Source organism: Protopterus annectens, chromosome 1.part0, assembly GCF_019279795.1.
Source record: "Protopterus annectens isolate FY-2018-M chromosome 1.part0, PAN1.0, whole genome shotgun sequence".
NCBI lineage: Eukaryota > Metazoa > Chordata > Ceratodontiformes > Protopteridae > Protopterus > Protopterus annectens.
The window spans coordinates 51,750,334-51,772,968 of NC_056725.1; the positions used below are offsets into that span (position 1 = coordinate 51,750,334).

General features: G+C 42.1%; 1 protein-coding gene across 2 annotated transcripts in view; it reads right to left on the minus strand.

Annotated features, from left to right (window-relative positions):
• Positions 1-22,635, minus strand: part of PSMD8 (proteasome 26S subunit, non-ATPase 8) — a 486,583-nt gene that overhangs the window by 368,868 nt on the left and 95,080 nt on the right. For both annotated transcript variants that reach the window (XM_044082801.1, XM_044082711.1), the window contains exon 4: positions 14,613-14,778. In XM_044082801.1, coding sequence (XP_043938736.1) covers positions 14,613-14,778 — 166 coding nt within the window. The remainder of the gene's footprint in view (positions 1-14,612; positions 14,779-22,635) is intronic.

Consider the following 22,635-nt stretch of genomic DNA (forward strand, 5'->3'; position numbering starts at 1 on the left):
CTTTTGACAATGCTGAATAAAATCTTTGTTGTTGCCCAGGAAGGGAGGGAAGGGACTGCACAATTCATTTAGGGGTCCATCAGATTTTCTAACAGTCAGCAGGCACTCTGACAGTCATTGGTACTCTTCTGGTATCCAAGGGCTTGTCACTACCCTGTGGGATTTCTTGAATGGATGGCTCAACAACAGAAGAGTGGAAACCATAACATCCCATGACTGGCTAGTCAGCCACCTAACGAGAGAGTATGTCCTTCATGTGGAATGCTGGTGACAGTAACTATCTTAATAGAAGAGCGAGGGGGGGGACACAAGTAGTTTGCCTGCAGGAAATTAAACTTAAGATCAGGGAGGTACCAAGTTTAAGCCAATAGTCTTCAATATAGTTTTTGCAGATGAAAAACTTTGAGGGGGTGAAAATTAAGTGCTTCTTATGTTTCATAATTCTATGGATGCTGTAAACTCACAGTATAAAGAGAAGTGGTACTGGTAAATGATTAATCTGGGAAGGAAAGATCAATAAGGAGGAGTGGGCAATAGGGAACATTAGTGCCCCCTAATCCATCCATCCACAACCCAGTTTTCCTACATTTGCACAAGGAGTCAGGGTATCACTTCAACAGTAACAATCATCTAGAGACAACTTTCTCACAGATGGGTGGGTTAGCTTCTTCTGTACCATACACATGCACAAACCCTCATATTGTATGGCCAATTTAGTGTCTCTAATCCACCTACATGTATTTGAATGTGGAAGGAAGCCAGAGGTCCCAGAGGAAACCCCTAAAAACATGGGGAGGACATGCAGACTCCATAAAGAAGGCACTCCAGCCAAGCATCAAACTGGAGAACTTCTTGCTGTGAGGCAACAATGCTATCTGCTTTGCCACTGTGCCACCTTCCTTTTATGTCCCCTAACGAAAATGACAAATTTTACAAAGATCTTCTGGAACCAACCCCAACCAGTTTAGCATCTTAGTAGGAGACCTCAGTTCAGTGGTTACTTAAAGTAAGGTCAGACTTAATGACAAAGTGAGGTATCAAAGGAAAAGTCAAACCGTTCCAAGAGATTGGAAGACCATTTTTGAATAGGCAGACATCTGCAGACACTCACCATAATGACATCACCTCAACTTTATCTAGGAATCTTGCACTACACTGTAGCGGGACTAAATTAATACTCATCTCAGTACACTTTAGACACAAGACCCAAAGTCTATCTGAACATGCTCCAGTCAATATATTAGTAAACTTAGGAATTTACCCATAAAATTAGAATATGGCATTAGGCCATTTTAGATGAATGACTCAAAATGGGAAAGAGCAGTTTCGGTCTATTACTTCTGTTTTTGCCAGGAATGACCATCATGACATGTCCTATTAACGGCTTAGGTAGGTGGACTGCAATACAACCACACATGGGGACATTCTTGAAAAAATGAGTTGTAGGAAGGGAGGAAAAACAAGGGTTACTGAGCTGAAGACTACAGAGTTACGATTAGTGCAGAGTATAATATTCAAAAGTGAAGACTTTAAACATTTCAAAGTTCTAGAGATTAAACTATTCATGGAGATGCACATGATAGAAATAACTAAAGCAAAGGAGGAACTTTTGAGAAGGGGACAGTTTTGATGGTTAAAGGAGACCCCAACTGTACTGCTTCATTCTTTAAACAGCAGTCCCCACCTGCATGAAAACTAGGGGACTGCATGAAAACTAGAGGAGGTGGTATATCAATATTCATTAAAGATAAATGCATCTCCAGATTGGTTAAACAGTAGGACTCCCTGGAAACACTTCAGGTGCAATTAACTGTTGGTAGGACACATATTCAAGTCAATACCAGCTACAGGTCTCTCTCCACGATTCAGGACATCCACTCTGCCTATTTGGATCCACCAGAGTCTATCAAGATGCATCCAAACACTATGGTTTTGGGTGACTACCCATCCATTGACTGGGTAAATTACTCATGCTAAAACTCATTTGCCCAAAGTTCCTGGAATTCGTTAACTCCAGTGCCCTGGACCAGCTGGTTGACAGCCCCACAAGGAGTGCCAACATCCTGGATCTGGTGCTCACCAATATGGGGACCACTGTAGCACCCTCACTGTGAGGTCCTCTCTAGTGACATCTGACCACAAATCTGTCTCATTTGAACTAATCACCACCACCCACCCCCACCCCCCCGTAGCAACTAAACTTCTCCAAAGCAGATTCAAACCTCTTATGGGATGGTTTAAATAGTTTCACTGCACCTCCTCCCGCAGATGGAATGGACAACTATGCAGAGCTCTACAACAATGCTTTATACAAACACCTGCATAACTGCTTTGACTCGGCCATACCTGATAGGACCAAAACAAGCTCAAGGAAGAACAAACCTGCCTGGTGGGCAACTGCTATTAACAGGCTTTACAATAAGAGAAAGAAATTGCTGTCTAAGAGTAAGAGGCAGCGAGCCCTCCTAAACTGGAAACACTCCCTCTTCAGCTTAAACAAGCAAATATGACTTCTTCAGAAGTTCTCCAAAGCAAACTGCGAGTCCAAATTAGCTTCCTCAACAAAGACCAACCTCTAGGTATTCTACAATTATGTGCTGAACTGGTAGTTAATGATACCACATATACTGAGCCTGTGGACATAGCTAACCTGCTGGCTGACAGGCTCAGTGAAATCTTCACTCCCCTGTCTCCACCACACGTACCCCATGACATCCCTACCACCTGTCCCCTACCTTGCATCTTTAAAGAGCAGGTCATAAACGCCCTCTCTAAGGTCAAAAACACAGCAGCTATGGGACCTGATAACATCCCAGGCTGCATCCTACATGGGCTCCAACCTGAATTAGCAACACCACTGAGTACTCTTTTCAATCATAATCTAACCACCGGCTTTGTAGTAGCCGAATGGAAAACAGCCATCATTATTCCCTTGCACAAAAGGTGGTGTTTCCACTGACCCTGGGAACTACAGACCTATTAGCCTGACTAGCCTTATTTGCAAGGCCATGGAGCAAATCATCATGGACCTTATCAACAAAGATATAGGTAATCTCCAAACACTTGACCCTACTCAATCTGGATTTGTCAAAGTGAGATCATGCCTGTTACACCTGGTGGACTTCTTTCAGACAGTCACCAAGGCCCTGGATGAGGGGAAATCTGTGCATACAGCCTACCTGAACTAAGCCAAGGCATTTGACACTTATCCCCCACTCAGGCATTATTGACAAACTCAAACCCTTATATCGTTAGCAACTGGCTCACTGATGAAACTCATATAGTCAACAGCAGACCTGTAACCAGTGGTGTTCCACAGGGATTAGTCCTGGGACCTCTACTGTTTGAAATCTATTTCTCTGAAGTACAAGCAAAAATTAAGGTCTGTGGCTGAAAGTTTGCTGATGACTGCAAACTGGGAGCAGTTAAAATCTTCAACTGATTTCAACATCCTACAATAGGGTCTTACACACACAAATGACTGGTGCCAAAGTCATGGCCTTAAACTCCATGTAAAAATTGTATTATCATTCCTTTTAGTAAAATTGATGCTCCTGCTAACTACCACATTAACAGCAACATCTTAAGTACGCACTCAGTGATGAGAACTGGACACACAGGTTGTGGCATACAAAGCAATCTCTAACCCTGCATTACTGCTGGACGGACAGATTTACCTTTGGAATGGACTCCTACTTCATGTCATACAGAGCACTTAACTGGCCCTCTTAAAACACAATCTGGACGACTGGATGAGTGCATGTAAATTCACCCCGGGGTTCTGGACAGGGGCAACAGGTGCTGATTGTGGAAATGAGGGTAAGAACTTGGCTAGCCTTGTAAGGGCTCTAGGGCCATTAGCCTAGTAACTTCCTATGAATATACTGCAGGTTACCATCCAGTCAGGTCTCACCATTACAGGAGACTATCTTAGAGAAACATTTTGCTGCTTTTATTTCTCTCTCTAAAGCTGTATCCTAAGAATAACTGACTCTTCATGGAATTTGCAGTAGTTCATGCATGTTCAGTAAGTCCAAATAGGAACAGTAAACTTAAACCAGTCACCTACATAAAAGGTAGCAAAAGCCATCTTCTGGCTCATACCCAATAAAGCCACTTTTCTGGATGGATTTCCCTTACATTTGTATTGGAGGGGTGATTTATGGAGAGCACTGCCACAAATAGACAACTCCCGGGACTTTGCACAGTGCCTCAACAAAGAACACAATCAGACAATGAGAACTGCCATTCCAAAACACAAGGAATGGATACCAACACTAGGAGATTTCAGGCTGATCTCCCATCCTTCAGGTGTATATCCCATCCTTTATACCAAATCAAGTTCAGGAGGGTCAGAAAGATAACCGTTGAGACAAAAAAATAGACAAGTCCTGCAGCATGTTTTTTATGACATCAACACAGCTTTTCATACGGTATACTGAGATTTTCTTTTCAAGGTAGTGGTACTCAGGAATTGTGGAAATATCTTGAGATGGATAAAAATCCTCTACACTATGCCTTTTTTATGACAGTGGTTAATGGGGGACTCACAGAAAGGTGTAATAAGCAAAGCTGTCAAACCCCTCAAGAGTTATTCCTTTGGGTTATAAACAGTTTGTTCCATACGATGGAGGTTTCCTCAAGATAATGTCTGAGCCTGAAGGTGTAGTCTCGTTGCTTTCAGTTTGCTGATGACTGTGTGCTAATGGGCAACATTCTCCCTGTTATTAGGAGGGGTCCTACACATTTTCCAAGCATTTACTAGAGCTTCGGGAATGAAGTACAACATTACTAAACTGGCACCGACTCAGTGTGAAAGCTCCGGCTTTGAGATAGATAACAGGAATAGTTTAACAGTCATAGTCTCCAAATAGTTAAGCTTAATGGTTGGCTAAACTATTGGTATTATGACAGAAGAAAACATCTGGAAGCCAGCTCCTAAAACTCTTACTTAAACTACACAATTTTCACATGCTTTTGGAGAGAATTCAAGTGATGCAAATTATGATTATACCCCAGATTATACTTACTCTTATGAATCATCCTGGTTTAGGACACCTACAGGAACTCGTAACATGGTTTTAGGAAAATCAGGAAGAAGAATCTCCTCTTCATCAGCATATGTTTCCTGGAAGATGGGGAGTTCCACTTTTAACTAGGTACACCATTGCTTTTAAACTGAATAAGTTTATGAGGCAATCTTCTAAGGAATGGAATGAAGGGGACACTGTGGATGAAATAATTAATGGGAACCTCCCCACTCTACCACAGATGTGGATATGATCACTGTAAAAATTACTGCATAGAACTAGGGAGTACTGTCTGGAGGAGGGGAGCCTATAAATTGCATTTGGTTCTACCCCACAACTTTTAACTGCATTGATAGATCCATTAGGGAGAACAGGGTGGGTAAAAGACTCTTAGAATGGGACCAAATTCAGATAAGCTCAAACAGAACTAAACCTCAAAGCTTTGTGAACATCTACTTGTACTTCCATATTAAACAGCACAAAATGCGAACATTACAAATATGCCAAGTACAGAAGAAATACATTTCTCAAAACAGAAAGATCACACAGAGCCACTAATAGAGGAAGTGAATCAACACGAACACATATAGGTCCATGCCTATAGAAAAGGCACTGAAACATTTGATGGGCAGACAGAAGGTTCATGAACAAGTCTCAATGACCAAGGAGAATGGAAGCAAGCCTGAGAAGTGCCAAACAAATAGGCACCCCAAGTACAAAGATTAATAGATAAAAATGATGTACAGGTTTGTATCTTAACTTGCTTAAGCAACTAGTTAGGATTAACATTAAAAATCAGTATTGAAGTATGCCCAAGGGGGGAGCAGACAATTTATCCATTTTAGGACTGCTGTCTTGTGCTGGGTTACTTGGGTATTCTTGATATAATTACTAAACAGGCCTTGCACTGGTGAATTGGACCAAGATTGGAATTTTGGACTTTTGGGGTATTATCCCAAGTAAAATGGACAACCTTCTGAGTGAACACTTGGGATTTACTCTGAACTCTTTTAATGACAAAGATCAATATGCAAATATCTGACAGGAGTGGAACTTTATGTTAGTCAGTTATGGGACACAGATATTCCTTGTGTTTCAAGATACAACTGTAATGTTATTACAGTATATTAGAATTCTTCCACGGAATTTGCTGTTTTGTAATTGCATGCTGAGCAGTGTATACATTTGCTTGTTAAATGTTTACACTTGCTTTGTTTTAGGCTTTCATTTGATATCCTGATGAGCAACTGAGTGTTCAACTTAGTGAACTGTTGTATTTTAATATCAGAATAATAAATATAACTCAAATAAAAAAAATGATACAACGGAATATATGAAACCGTTCAACCTCAGGACCTACCCTGGGATTAGGCAGAGTCAGGGGGGCAGAAGGTGGAAAACAGCAGTACATCAGTGATTGCTTACTTTAACACCTAGTGATGTTACTTGCACTACAATACTACATTCATATGTTCATACTAGGCTATCTGCCCTAGAGCATTTATAAGCCTAGCCAGAGTGTGTTTGGCTTTCGCCACCCATTTTAAATTAATTTTGCTATGCCCTTTTTCGAGGTTAGTATACTGTGCCTCTGTCTAACAGTGACACAGAAGTGATACCCGGGGTAAACCTATGATCCCCCATCCACTCATCAAGATTCCTCTTGAAGAGAGTCAATGAGGGACTCTGCCTAACCTGGACTGGGATTTTATTCCAGAGTGAAGGGAGCCTCTGGGTTATGAATCTGTCCCTCCAGCATGTCCTATTTATTTCAGTGCTGAGGTTCAAGTCTCGAGCGTAGCTGGATGGGATTTGGATTTTCTGAGGTGCAGCATGTCCATTAATTCCGGGTTGGACATGGCTTTATACGTCAGGCACAGATCGCCTCTGAGCAGGCGGTATGCCACTGAGTAGAGCTGGAGTTACTTTAACCGGGCAGCATATGGCATCTGTTTGAGCCCTTTGATCCTGTTGGTGAGGTATTTTTGGGGTCTTTCCAGTTGCTGCAGGTGTCTGGTAAGGTACATCCCAAAAGGGGCAATGTACTCAATTATGGGCCTGATGAGGGATGAGTAAAGTGGAACAATGACCTCCCCTGATCTAGATGTGAATCCCTTCATGATTAGGTGGGCTATATAAAATGTTTTTCTAACCACTTTGGCTACGTGGTTGTCAAATGAGAGATTGCTATCAACTTGGGTACCCAGGTCCCTAATTTCTTCTTTCGTACTTAATGGATTACCACCTATGTGGTAATTTGTGGGCACTTTGCTTTTGCCAAAGGGGATGACTATACACTTTTTGGCGTTTAGCTTGAGGCCGTGGCTCTGGCACCAGTTGTCTGTTTCTATGAGGCCCTTTTGGAGGATGCTTGTGTTTGCTGGAGAGTCTATTATAGCGCCCAGTTTGCAGTCATCTGCGAACTTGGTCAGCCACAGTCCTTCCGTGTTGGCCTGTACCTCCGGGAAATATATACCGAACAGGAGAGGTCCCAGGACTGAGCCTTGTGGGACGCCACTTGTAACTGGTTTGGAGTCTGACATGGCTCCAGCAATTCTAACCATGTGGGTTCTGTCCTTGAGCCAGTTTGCAACCCATCTAGTGACATAGGGGTTTATATTTAAGCTGGTGAGATTATCTATAATGCCCGAGTGGGGTGTTGTATCCAAGGCTTTTGCAAGGTCAAGGTAGGCTGTGTGGACCACCTTCCCCTCGTCAATGGCCTTGGTGACTGTTTCAAAGAAATTGACCAGGTTTAAGAGGCAGGATCTGCCCTTAAAGCCAAACTGGGTAGGATCCAGTGTCTGTAGGTCCCCAATATCTTTTTTTATGAGGTCCATGATGATCCTTTCCATAGCTTTGCAGACCAAGCTAGTCAGGCTTATGGGGCGATAGTTTCCAGGATCCGTTGAGGCACCACCTTTGTGGAGAGGGACCACTGTTGCTGTACGCCACTCTTTGGGTACATATCCTGTGGTAAGGCTGAGATTGAACAGTAGTTTTATGTTTGGGTTTAGCTCTTCTTGGCGTTCATGTAGGACGCAGCCCGGGACACCGTCTGGTCCCATTGATGCTGTGTTTTTGCTTTGGAGAGGGCGGCTCTTACCTGAGCATCTGAGATGTCAGGGGGGCAGCACTCTGCTGGGATAGATATTTGCCCTTTTGGTGGGGAGGGGAGTTTGCGCTGAACCCGTCAGCTAGGATGTTGGCAATGTCTGTGGGTTTGGTGTATTTTTTGTCATTTTGGAGTAATTCTGAGCATATCTGGGAATTCCCACCCAGGTTCCTAACATAACTAAAGAAAGCCTTGTGATTATCCTTAGTGTCCTGTGCAATTTTTCTCTCGAAGCTGGCCTTAGACGATTTTATGAGTGCCCGTAGTTTTTTGCTAACACTGATCAGAGATGCCTTCCCTTTTTGGGACTTTGCTCTATCATGTAGTAGCTTCCTCCTTCTATTGTATAGTTTGTTTATGGATGGGGTCCACCAGACAGGACGTCTGCCTTTGGAGGATTGGGTCTTGGTTTTATTTGGGATTGCATGATCCATGCATTCCTGAAGGTGCTCCTAGAATGCGTTTATAAAGGATTCTGCGGTCTGGGCCGTATTTTCCACAGGCCCGGGGCTTTGAAGGATTCCACCTCGGGTTTGAGGAGTGTGAAATTTGCTTTACAGAAGTTTTTCCACTGTGGTTTTCTGGGCAGGGGGTGGGGCCGGGATGAGAATATCCAGTGAGATTAGTTTATGGTCTGATCTTACCAGTGAGGAATACACTTCTGGTCTGGAGCATAGAGTCCCCATGTTGGTGATGATCAGGTCCATTATGTTTTCCCCTCTTGTGGGAGTGGTAACAAGTTGTTCAATAGCATTTGAGTTTATAAATTCTAGGAACCTTTGAGCCAGGGTGTTGGAGCTAGAGTAATGCTCCCAGTCTATGTTTGGGTATTTGAAGTCGTCCAATATAATGGTGTTTGGAGAGACCTTTATATTTTCCAGTGTTCCCAAGAAGGCAGAGTGGGGTTCCTGGGTTTGGGAGGGTGGTCTGTAGCAGGCTAAAAACTGGAAGGCAGTTTTACCCACTGTTAGTTGCACATGGATAGTCTCTGATGCTTCGTGCTGTGCCACCAACCTGGAGGTGTGGGTATCTTTGACGAATATTGATACTCCCCTCCTGGTTCGGTCCAAGTTTTGGGGCCGAAAAGCATGGTATGAGGTATAACCTGGCAGTGCCGGGGTGCTCTCGGGAGCCCTGAACCAGGTTTCTGTTACTGCACAGATAATGATGTTCTCCATGCTAAGGAGAGCTTCGAGTGCATGCATCTTGAGGTTTAGACTTCTGGTGTTGAGTAGCATTACTCTTAGTTTCCTATCCCTTGTGATACCTATGGAGGTGGGTTTGTCTTTTGAGCCTTGCCTAAAAAAGGCACTATGGGGGTAGCAAGAGCCTTTGCCAATATCCGAAAGCCCAGGGGTGACAGGTGCAAGCCGTCCCTAGCGAAGCATCGTGGCTTGTCGAGCATGTCATCCCAGGCTGACAGGCATTGGATCCCCTTTGAATGACACCAATACTTAAGCCAATTGTTGAAATTGATCATCTTGTCTTCATATTGTGGCATCATTCTTGGTGAGGGTAAGATGCTACTCAAAGTCAGGGTCATACCGGCCTGGGCCACATGCTCAGAGAGCTCCTCTATGTCTCTTTTCATGTAGTCCAGGGAGGTATGTCTCAGGTCATTCACACCAGCATGGACAATGACAGAGTCATATTTGTACTTGCCTTGGAGTGACCTGAGTGCCTGTGTTATGTTGCGGATCCTAGCGCCTGACAGGCAGCTCACCGTGACCTTTTCCTTGTTCAGCCTAGTGAGCGGGACGTCAGTGTGCCTGATGATAGAGACACCTATTACAAGTGTATCAGGTGTGTTATATAGCCAAATAAGTCCAACAAAACTCTAAAATATAACTCGAAAATAAAAATAAGTATCCAGAAAGCAGAAGGAAACTCCGAGAGTTGAAATGAACTCTATTTATTTTGTCACGAAATAAAACAGCCACGAGCAGAATATTAACAGCACATTAACGCTCTTTGCAATAATTGCGTTTTCGTCCCTTACTAGTCAGGACTTCATCAGACAATCATAAAATATTTAATTAATGCTTAAATACAGGTTCAATTCAAATTCAGCCAATAAATATAAAGTGCATTTGTAATTTACATTGTTGTCACTGCCCCCTCACGAATAAATCAAATTTGCAATTAAAATACTATAAAATAACATCTCCTTTAGTTGTTTTACTTCATTTATTATGTTTTAAAACCTTTTAAAACCCATTAAAAACTGTTAAAAAAGTTTATTATTTAAATATTAAGTGTGTGAAAACAGAAATAGGAATAATTCAGTGTGGTGAACACTTGTGGAATAGGAAAAAAAATTTATATAATAAAAAGCAAGGAAATACATGTTTAAATACTGCCATCTCCTGGTCATTTAGAATATGTCAATCTCGTTCATATTTCAGCAGCTTTTAATTTTAACAAAGGAGTTAAGGAGATGTGGTCATTTAGTCCTGGTATCCTTGTGGCATCAAGTTTAATTTGCCACCATAATTCTTTATAACCTAACCACTCTTCCCACAAACCTCCCCTTAACTCTTTCTTAACTTGTTCAATCACAAAAAATTCAAATTGTGCCCCTTCACATTCTTTTGTATGCATACTCAGTGCATTTGTTTCTTTATTTTTAAGAATATCATAAGTGTGTTCATAAATTCTCCTCCTCAGGGCCCTTTCCGTCTTTCCTACGTAAAATGAACCACATAGCTTACATACAGCTAGATAGACTACCCCCTTGGTCCCACAATTGTGGTAATCATTGCTCCTAATAATGTCATTTCTTCCGACAATGTTAACTTCACCAACATTCATCATAAATGCACATTGATTACACCTATTACATTTATAACTCCCTTTCCTTTTCTGTCCATCAATAGTCATTTTTGTCTGTTCTTTATCACTAAATCTCGATTTTGACTCTAATATTTGTTTCATGTTCCACGAATTCTTATAAACTATTTTTGGTGATAAATTATTTATACTTCTTATATCAGTTATGGCAGAAAATTTCCCCCACTCTCTTTGGAAAATTTCGCCTATTTTTATATTAGAAGTGTTATATTCTATAATATAAGCTTTTTCATAATTATCCTTTCTGTTATTACTATTGTCATTTAAATTACCTGTAAAATTAATATTTATTCCTTCTCCTTTAATAGGTTTGAATCTGGTGGCTCTCCCATTTTCCACCTCAATTCTTATTTTTCTAACAAAATCCTTGGGATAACCCCTTTCTTCAAACATTTTTTCCAACAAATCACATTCTAGTCTAAAGTCCGTGTTTGAGCTGGTCATCCTACTACCCCTCACAAATTGCCCTTTGACGATGTTCCTTTTACAATGTGAGGGGTGTGCACTGGTAAAATGGAGAAATGAGTTACAGTCTGTATCTTTTCTGTAAATTTTTGTTTCAAATTCTTTACCATTTTTGTATATTTCTACATCCAGATACTGTAATCTCTCTGTAGAAACATTGTAGGTGAATTTTAAAAAATTGGTACTACTGTTTAGATAATCAAAAAATTCTTGAAATTTCTCCATACTATCATTCCAAAAAATAACAATATCGTCTAAAAAACGCCGATATATAGTCCAACTTGTTTTGTATTTGGAATTTAATACAAAATCTTCTTCCCATTTGGCAAGTACTATATTGGCATATGTGGGGGCACATGCTGCCCCCATCGATATTCCTTTGATTTGTTGATAGTACTCTCCATCAAACATTAGAAAATTGTATTTAAGAACTGCTTCGACCAGCCCCAACACCATAACTTTTTCTGAATGTGTTAATTTTTCATCCCTAGAGACCATGTCCTCAAACATTTTCAGACCTTCTTCATGTGGAATACATGAAAAAAGGTCTATTACATCAATGGTGATGAACTTCAAATTATCTTGGACTAATTCTGATGTTATACATCTTAGTAAGTCCCATGAGTCTTTTAATATGTTTGAGTTACCACCGCTTATATGTTTTATCTTTTTGTCCACTAACTTCGCCAATGGTAGCGTCTTAGCCCCATCCGCTGAAACAATGGGTCTCAGGGGGGGGTTTTCCACATTTTTGTGGATCTTAGGTATCCCAAAAATGATGGGTATTTTGGGTTTAGCCACCTTTAAAAAATCAAATGTTTTACCATCTATTGTCACTTCAGCCAGCATATCCTGGAGCAAGCTATCTATTCTATGGTAAGCTACATTTATTTCATTTAATGATACTGTTGTATATCTAGCTGTGTCATTAAGCAATTCCTTCATTTTACCCTCATATATGATGTTATCCATCATCACTACCCCTCCCCCCTTATCAGGTTTCATAATTCTCACATCCGTTTTCATTTTAAGTTCTTTTAATACTTCATTTTCTTGCTTAGAAAGATTGAATTCTAGTGTATTTTCACCATAAATTGATCTAATTTCTTTTTCAAAAATTGTTTCAAAGTTCCTGATTTGGGGGTGTAGGTGTGTTATATAGCCTTAAGGGCTGTGACTGTCCGGCACACTGGCTTTGTGAGCTATGTGTTGCACGTGTTTTGTTTTGGGGTAGCGGTTGCTTGGGTGTCTACTTTGGAGGTCTCTGCTGCTTAGGCAGATTTTTATTTAGAGCCTTCATCACAGAGATCACCACTGCAGTATAATGCCTTATCCATAAGAAATTTACCAAAGCAAAACTTTTTTTTTCACTACTATGAATAGCAGATTAAGCACTATTGCTTTAAGATAATGCCAGGTTGGTGCCAAATTTAAAGTATTTAAATGTAGTCAACAGTTTAATCTGGTTGTTCTGAAGAAGCTCGTGTATACGAGTGAAAGCGCTTAATGTTTATGTAAAATAAAGACTTTATTACAGTTTCGTGAGTGGCGAGTTATTGTGGCAGCAGATTTTCATGACCACAATTGGGATACTTATTTTACGAAGATTTGAAGTGCCTACCAGCTGTTTTGATTCCAGACTCATACGAGTGTTAGCTAGCGTTTTGTTTGTGACATTGTTTTATCAGTGGTACTCTACGCTGGTTTCAGTTGTCGACATAAGAAATTTACCAAAGCAATACTGTGGAAACCCTAGAAAAACAAAACTAAGTCATGCCTTGCTGGATAGCAAAGGCAAAACCTACCCTACTTTTTCACTGGATATCCAATTAGAATGTCAAGAAAAAGCATACATACATGTTAAAATCACTGGTTCACAAATGCTTGCAGAAAACACATTCTTGGGGAAGGCAGCTGGGATGGCCATTGCTTCAGTGAGGTGTGCTGTGACCAGTCCCCAGTGGTTTTCTGCTAGACTCCCTAAAAGAAAGTGATATAATCATCCAGCCAGTTAGAACATTCTACTTGGAAACGGACCTATTTACTTTGGTTGACACGGAGACAAAAACATTAGGTCAGTTTCCGTAGTTTTCTTGGTTCTGGCACTATAACACCAGAGATGCCTATATACATCAAAGATCCCTCCTCTTTTATTTTGAGGATACAAAAAAAGACAGCCAGTTGAGCTAGACAGCCTGGGTGAGGGCACGTTCAAAGAGAACCCTCTGGTGAAAAGGAAGAAGTCAGTCTCTTAAAGGATTTCTCCATCGTCAAGGAAGGCATTACAAGGATCTTTATTAATGAAGGCTTGTAGCCATCACTGCCATCAAGAACAGTAGTCTTCCAGGACAATAAGTTTTAACATCACATGTATACTTCACTTTGTTTTAAGGGTGTCACTCTGTTGCTTAAAACAAAGTTCAAACCCCAGTGGGGGGTTTTCTGTCCATAGCTTTCCCATGATCACAAAAAGGAGTCTCTTGCTGATACCTGTACTGGCCAACCTACAGAGCAAGCATCAGTTGTGTTGCAATGAAGCCGTTGAGCTTCGCAGCCCTCCTCCTCTGAGTGGCAAGGTTCTGACACTGGTACTTGTGACAACAACTAAAGTTGTACTCTTCATTAATGCAGCACAAGCAGTTTCATAACAGTAAACACTGCACATTTCTAACAATAAATACCAGTTTCAAAACATCCTGCTTAAACAGGCAGGACAGAAAACAAGAAAACAGACAGCAACATGGGATATACACAGCAGAATAACAAGGCTACAAAGAGTGATTTTTAGTTTTCAATGCAGAGCCCAAATAACTCTTTAAAAAGCAATTCAAAAAAGATTCTTACTACAACCTGAACATAGCTGCAAACAAGGCCACTACTGTTTAGCATCAAATGTTTTCTTAAGCAAGCTATACAGCCTTGTAGTGTAACTTAATAACAGATATAATAAGCAGCCATTTCTCTATAATGTTTCAGACTGATTTCATGGATGTTAAACTGCTCTCTCTCTTCTTCTCAAAAAATTAAACATTTCCTTTTGCAGGACACTATCTTTGCCACATTATAAGTACCACATGGAATCCATACAGTATAACAGTTTTCTTTATCATGAAGGAGATACAACACAGAGGAGCCAAAAGATTTATTCCTACCTGCTCTAGAGAAACAGGGTGTTTTATATACACATTCGTCTGAATGTCTTTTGCAGAGAGTCTCTCCAGTTCAGTGTGAAACTCTGCAACTCTGTTCTGTGACAGCAAGAAGAGGAGGTTCAACCCTAATAGCTGATGTTTATATGCAGACTCCGGTAGTTCATCCCTACAACATTAAAAACAAGCAAAAAGAAAACAAATGAAACAACAGGTAAAGCCACATAAAACATTAAAAATGATGAAAAGGAAATCAGTTACACCTATATAACACACTGCAAGCTACCAGTACTCAACACTGGATTCTGGATCATAACCCTAACCTTCTAACCCTTATTACTTCAAGAAAGTACAGTTATGTAAGTTGCACTTACCATAATTATTAGTTATGTACTCACCATAACTTTGTGTTGTCCATTTTCATCCTTCCTCACCACTGGGTTTGGATCCAACCCTCGGATCCGACTCGGCCGCATACACTAGACTCCGGATCCAGCTCTCAGGCTCCTCCCTATACCCATAATGCTCCACTTCATCCAAAACACTTCCAATAACCAATGGGACACAGTCTTCAGCTACACAGCCCTCAGGAGGCCCACATGAAGTATCTGCCGGAGCACTGTCTAACAAAAAAGAAGCTCTGCTTCTTGAAATGATCTTCACCTTGTAACGCATAACAAAAGTATGAGTCTTTGACCAAGTAGCTCCAACACAGATATCATCAATGAAGCCCTTGACCAAAAGGCAGATGAAGCAGCCGTGGACAGAGTGGAATGAACTTGAGGTTCTGGTACAGTTAAGTCCTTTTAGTGAATAAATCTATAAAATGCAATCTGTAATCCATATGGCTACAGTAATTTTAGCTACTGCCTGGCCCAAGCGTTTTGAGGAAAAGGATACAAAAAGCTGATCTGACTTCCTGAACTGTTTAGTTATGAAGATAAAAACTTAGTTCTCTGTGCACATCAAGGAGATGAAGCATGCATTCTTCCTTATTTGTAAATTTTGGGAAAGACGACTAGTAACTGTATGACCTAGTTGATATTACTTTCAGGTGCCACCTTCAGAAGAAAGGAAGGGTTAGCACGCAGACACCCCTTGACTATGGAAAACAATACAAGGAGGCTTCGCCAATAGGGCCTGGAGCTCAGAAATTCTTTCAGCTGAAGTAACAGCAATAAGATCATCATTTTCCAAGAAAGATCACATTTGTCTGCCAATTCAAAGGGCTTCTGAGTTGGACCTTGAAGGACCCAAAGAGGAGAAGGGTCCATTATCGGGGGTCTGAGGAGAAAAAATGCCTTTCAAGAAGTCCCTACACAACCTAGATGAAACCAGACAAAAAGATTTAATTCCAGAATGGAAATCTGAAATCACTGCCAACTGGGGTTTAATCGTAGAGAAACTAGCCCCTTCTTTAAAAACAGTTGTTAGAAAAAGATGAATGGCCAAAGCTGGTGCAGAAAAAGGATCAATATTCTGGTTAGAGACCCAAATAGAAAATCTTTTCCATTTGCTTGCTTTTGTAGACTTTCTTTGTAGAAGCTTTCTGGGAGGCCAAGATAATCCTGCAAACCAAAGAAGAAAGCCTGGACTGTATGTATAACTGGAAGTGGAGAAACCATACGGTGAGCTTGAAGGCATGGATATTAGGGTGTTGAATTCTTAATGGCTGAGACAGGAGATCTTCAGTGGGTTCCAGTATCCACGGAGGATATTGCAGGAGAGACTATAGGAAGGGGAACCAAATCTGCCGAGGCCAGAAGGGGGCAATAAGGATGACTGAGCACTTCAGCCTGCTCGATTTCTGTAAGAACTATGGAATCACAGGAAGAGGAGGGTAGGCCATACATGAGACCCCAGGGCAAATAATGAATAAGCGCATCTCTCTGCAACTCCCCTAGAGGGGGGGTCAGAGCGAAGTATTAGGTGCACTTGTTGATGGGTGAGGCGAAAAGGTTGCAGCAAGGATGGCCCCAGTGGATGAAGATCATATTCTCTACAAACAGATTGAGACACCACTCGTGAGGCATCAGAATGGATCTACTGAGCCTGTCTGTTAGTGTGTTGGTGTTCCCCACTATATGCACTGGGACGAGAAAGCGGTGTGAAGTGACTGCCCATTCCCACACCCTCATAGCCTCTCTGCACAGCGGGTAAGATTGGGTAGATTGGGTTCCTCCCTGCTTTCTGATGTGCCAGACTACTGACATGTGGCCTGTCTGGACTGCAATAGTCCCCACAAGGACAGTGTCTTGAAATGCCTGCAATGCTGGAAGGACTGCTCTCATCTCTAGGATGTTGATATGTAACTTGTTTTTTTAAGGGGGACCACATACCTTGGACCATTTACTCCAAGAAATGCCCCCCTACCCCACCCCAGTTGGGAAGTGTCCATGGTCACTGTGGCAACTGGGGGCAGAAGAATGACTGGTCTGCCCAGGAAAAATTGTCAGATTGAATCCACCAATGAATACTGAAGGGAGTTTAATGGGAAACGATAGGTGCTGATAAAGAATGGATCACTATACCGCCAAGGTCCATTGAAGAATGTGCATAAACAATCATGCTAAAGGGACCAATAGTATGGCCACTGACTGACACTGACCCCATACCTTTTAGTACTAATCTTGTTGGAAGACACGGGTCAGAAAGTACAGACCGAACCTGAAGTCTTAAAGATGTGATGCGATGCGATGGAGAGATAAGGAAGCCACCTGAGCTGTAGTATTCAAGACAGTCCCCATGAATTCTAGGGTGTGTACCAGGATTACATTTGAGTTGGTACGGTTTATTGAGATGGCTAATACGTTGGAAACCTGGAGCAAGTAGTCCCTGGTTGTAAAAGCTGATACTTGGATGGGGCAGGGAGGGGCCAGTTATCGAAATATGAAACACCCGGAATCCCTTGAGTTTCAATTGAGCTGCCACGACTGCCATGCATTTGGTAAACACCCTGCAGGCTTTGGTGAGTCCAAAGGGCAATACTGTAAACTAGTAATGATTGGCACCCAGCTGAAAGCGTAGATGTCTCTTGGATATCCTGTCTATTTTTATGTGATGGTATGCATCCCGGAGATCTAGAGAGCACACCCAATCATCCTTGTACAGAAGACACAAGAATGACTGAATCATAACTATATGGAAAGTACAGTTGTGTACACTTACCATAAATGTAGATGATGTTTGAGTGTATTCACTGTTGCAGTAATTGCATTTGGGTTATCTGCTTGCAGGTAGCCCTCAGTTGGCCTGATTAAAGTCTTGGGTCCTGCATCAGTTGCTGTCCCTTCCTCCATGACATCAGGTTGTCAGGGGTATGGAAACATGCAGCCGACACCATTACATCAGTTTTTCTTGCCCCAGATGTCAGGTGACCCCCTAATGGGAAGCAACTAAATATAAAAGCACAAAGATATACCTCCAACAAAAAAGCAAATACATCAAAAAGGCTTTTAAGCATAGTAAAGGAAAGTAGAGGTATAGCCAAAAGAAGCTAGGGGACTGGAGGGAGGGTAACCAGGACTGCAACCGTGAATACACTCTAACATCTATAATTATGGTAAGTGTATACAACTGTACTATGTTCTTCGTGTTTCACTGTTGCAGTCATTAGATTTGGGTAGATTCCCAAAGCTATGGTTGGGGAGGAGGAATTTAGCATTAGAGCCAGCTATAAGGCACTGCAAGATTGCAGTGCCAAAGCCAGCTCTGGATTTAGAGAAAATTGGCAAATGATAATGCTTGGTGAAAGTATGTACAAAACTCCAGGTAGCAGCTTCTAGGATGTCCCTGGTAGGGGCACCTCTGAAAAAGGCTGTAGAGGTAGATGCAGCCCCGGTGGAGTGAGGTCTGATCTCCTGGGGGATAGATTTTCCATGGTGCTTACAGCAGAAATGAACGCAATGGCTTATCCATTTAGAAATGGTTTGCTTTGAAATAGCCTTCCACTTTGCCCCTGTAGCAAATGCCACCAGCAGTTGTTCAGATTTCCTTTGAGGTTCAGTCCTGTCCAAGTAGAATCTAAGCTGTCTGTGCACATCTAAGGAATGCAGTATCCAGTCCCCTTTATTCTGTGGATTGGGGAAAAAGGTTGGCAAATGAATGGACTGATCAGGAGCCACACTGGATACCACACCTTGGGGATGAAGGATGGATTGGTTCTGAGGGATACCCTGTTCGCATGAAAGATGATGAAAGGCTCCACTGCCATGAGGGTCTGTAATTCAGATACCCTTCTAACTGAAGTGATTGCTAAACGGAAAGTGGTTTTCCAAGAAAGAAATTTTAAGTCTGCAGTAGCAGCTGGCTCAAAAGGAGGAAGAGTGAGTTTCTCCAAGACAAAGTTAAGGTCCCAGGCTGGAGTTGGAGCTCTCCTGGGTGGTCTCAAATCTTTGGCCCCTCTGAGGAACTGCTTGAGCAGTGGATGACAGAAGAGGGGTGGTTCTTTGTTATAATGAGCTGAAATGGCTGAGGGGTGGATTTTAATGGAGGAAAAAGACAGGACTTTGTGAAGCATCTCTGTTAAGTATTGTAAAATCTGACTTAAATTGGGCGCTGCTGTGCTCATCCCTTGAGATTGGTTCCAGGCACAGAATCTTTTCCATTTTCAGCATAAGATTTTCTAGTACTAGGCCTCCTCGCCTCTAAAATGATACCCATCACAGGTTTGCTGAGGTATGGTAAAGGAGAGATTAAGTAATTAGCCAGGCTGCAAGGTTCAGTGTTAGAAGCTGAGGGTGCAGAATCTGGTTCTCCTGCTAAGACAGCAGGGAAGGAGTCTGAGGCAGGTGCCACGGAGATAACCGGGGCACACTGCACAGGAGGGGGTACCAGTGTTGGCGCGGCGAGTCTGGAGCAATCAAAATCATCCTTGGTTTGTCCCGTTTGATTTTTAATAGTACTTTGGAGAGCAGAGGGGGGAAGGCATAGACTCATAGTTTTTTTCAGCTGAAGGACAGAGCATACACTTTCCAGGCTTATTTGTGGGGTGCCCTTGTGCAAACTTTGTCCAATTGGTAGTTCTAGGGAGAGGCAAACATGTCTATATCTGGGCTCCCCCATTTGCTTGCCAACATGTTGAAAATCCTTGGTTCTAGTTTCCACTTGTGTGGGTCCATGAGGTTTCTGCTTAGTCCGTCTGCCAGTTTATTTAATTTTCCTGGCAGAAATTGAGATTGTAGGTGCACTTGATAGCTCAAGGCTGTGTTTCACAATGCCATGGCTAGTCTGCAGAGGGGTTAAGAATGTGTACCCCCCTGCTTGTTTATGTACCAAATAACTATGGCATTGTCCATCTTTACCATTAGTTGTCCTGGAAGAATGGGATCCTTGAAGGCTGTCAGAGCATTCTGTATAGCTAACATTTCTTTTTGATTGATATGCAGGTGCATTTGATTTGGGTTCCATTTGCCCTGAATGCATTTCCCTGCCAGGTGAGCAACCCCATGCATAGTCTGATGCATCTGTTGTTAGGGTATGGGCGGCAGGGGGTGGTGAGAAAGGTAGTCCCTTGTTTTGGTGCATGCTTAAAAGAGGAAGTACTTGTTTTTCAGCCTCTGCCCACTGATTTGGGTGTAGGTCCGGCCACCCACTTAGTGTTGGCAACGTGTGGAAGTGAAATCTGTATCCCTGGGACACTATATTTAAAACCCATTTGTCTTGGGTAATGAGTTCCCAAGTCTCTGCACGAAGAGCAATCTTTCCCCCCAAAGGGGCAGTCAGTTGATAAGTGCTTGGAAATTTTAAAAGGAAGTCATTGAGACAGTTTACCATAGGGGGGAGTCTTATTATTCCCATATTTGGAACTGCTTAGTTCTGTGTGTCCCCTGGGACTGAAACCTGGGTGTTTTGCTATGTCTGGGTTTGGCTTGAGAAGACCTTGAAGGGGCTGGAAAGGACAAATTCTTAGAGGGCCAGTGCCTACTAAATCTAGGAGGCTGAACTTGTAAGAAATCTTTAACAGTTTGCATATATTTAGCTTAATCTTCCATCTTTTTAAGAACTTCCTCAGCCTTGTTGCCAAACAGGCGGTCCTGATTTAAAGGAGCATCCAACAATTTAGCTTTAACATGATCAAGCAAAGATTGCTCCTTGAGCCAATCATGCCTTCTGAGCACAGACCCAGTAAAAGCAGCCCTGCAAGAGGCCTCTAATGAATCAAAACCGCATTGCAAAGTATGTTTTCCAACTTGTCCAGCAGAATGCATTAAATCCTGTAATTCTTTATTTTCCACACAGTCAGTAATCAACATCATTTTCTGTTTAAACAGTCCAATAGCATGTTGCTGATACTTTAACATATGAAACTGGCAGTTTAAAGCCCTAATAGCCAAGGTTGCAGAAGTGTAAACCTTCTTACCCCATCTATCCAGCGCCCTGGAGTCTCTATCAGAAGGGGTAAGATTTTTAGCAGTAGAAGCCTTACTGCCCTTGGGCCGCTGTGAAATAATCTCTGGATCTGCAATAGGATTTTTAAAGGAACTTGTGGGACTCAGTGACCCTGTAGTATCTGTCAGGTTTTCTGGGAGCAGGAGGCAGGGAATCAGGAGCTGAACTAGATTCTGAAAAAGCATCATCAACGATGTCTAGTACAGGAGGAATAGCTAAAGGCCTATGCTGAGGTAGGAGAAGAAAATCCTTAAGCCTCTTTATTGAATCAGAAAAATCCTGGCTTTCCCAGTGGAAATGCTCCCTTATGTAAGGTTTCTCCAAAAGAAAAATCCTCAAAAGGGGAAGCAGAGGGAATAAAGTCCTCTGCATCAGAATCTTCATACGTAGATAACGGCAAATCCAGATTATCAGAAGAATCAGAAAAAATTAGAAGTTATGTACCTACCATAACGTTCCATGTTAGTTGTCTTCTCTCGCCTTCTTTCTTGCTGGATGGGTTCGGAGCCGATCCTCGGCTCCGACTCGGCACTTGCTTTAGCTCGAGAACTCCTTTTACCAGCTCGAGGCAACCCTATATCCCATGATGCAAGGCGGAACTACCTCAGATCTCGTTTGGCAGCTAACTGACCCTGCTAAAGACTATCCTAACATAATTAGGAACCATGGTTCCTAAAAGAAGTCCTCATAACAATGCTCCAGAGGAAGCAATCTAATAGGAACTCTCCAAGATCTGTCCAGGCCAGGGGAAGGAGGGAGGGATGCGAGAAAGAAGTCGCGAGAAGACAACTAACATGGAACGTTATGGTAGGTACATAACTTCTAAATGTTAAGTTGTCAATCTCGCCTTCATTCTTGCTGGATGGGACCGTCCTAGCACCTGTATCCCGGGTGGCTCAATGGAACAGACTCTTGAGAACTGTGGAACCAAAACTGGCCCTATCTCTGGAGGCCAAATCCAACTTGTAATGAGACACAAAGGTATGAGGCGGGGCCCAAGTAGCTGCTGCACAAATAGTGTCAATGGGAAGTCTATCCTGAAAGGCTACAGAAGTGGATAGACTCCTGGTGGAATGTGCTTTTGGCTTAGAAGATAGTTGTTTGCCCCTTAGAGAGTACAATTAGGAAATGGTGGAAGTCAACCATCTAGATAAGGTCACTTTAGAAACTGGAAGACCTAACCTGTTTTCTGCATAGGAGACAAACAATTGGTCTGATTTTCTGATTTGTTTAGTCCTATGCAAGTAGTACCTGAGCTGACGATGGACATCCAAAAAGTGCAGCTTCTGTTCAGCTCTGTCAGAATAGTTAGGAAAGAAAACTGGCAGATCAATAGATTGGTTAATATTGGTTTGAGATACAACCTTGGGAAGAAAGGAAGGGTTAGTTCTTAGCGAAACCCTGTCCTTATGAAAAACCAGATAAGGTGAACGAATACAGAGGGCCTGAATCTCAGAAACTCTTCTTGCAGAAGTAACAGCCAGTAAAAATATAGTTTTCCACGTCAATAACTTTAATGAACACGTAGCAGACGGCTCGAAAGGAGGTAGAATTAGGGATGCCAACATTAAGTTTAGATCCCATTGCGGAGGAGGATGTTTCACAGGCGGTTTTAGGAGAAAAACTCCTCTTAAAA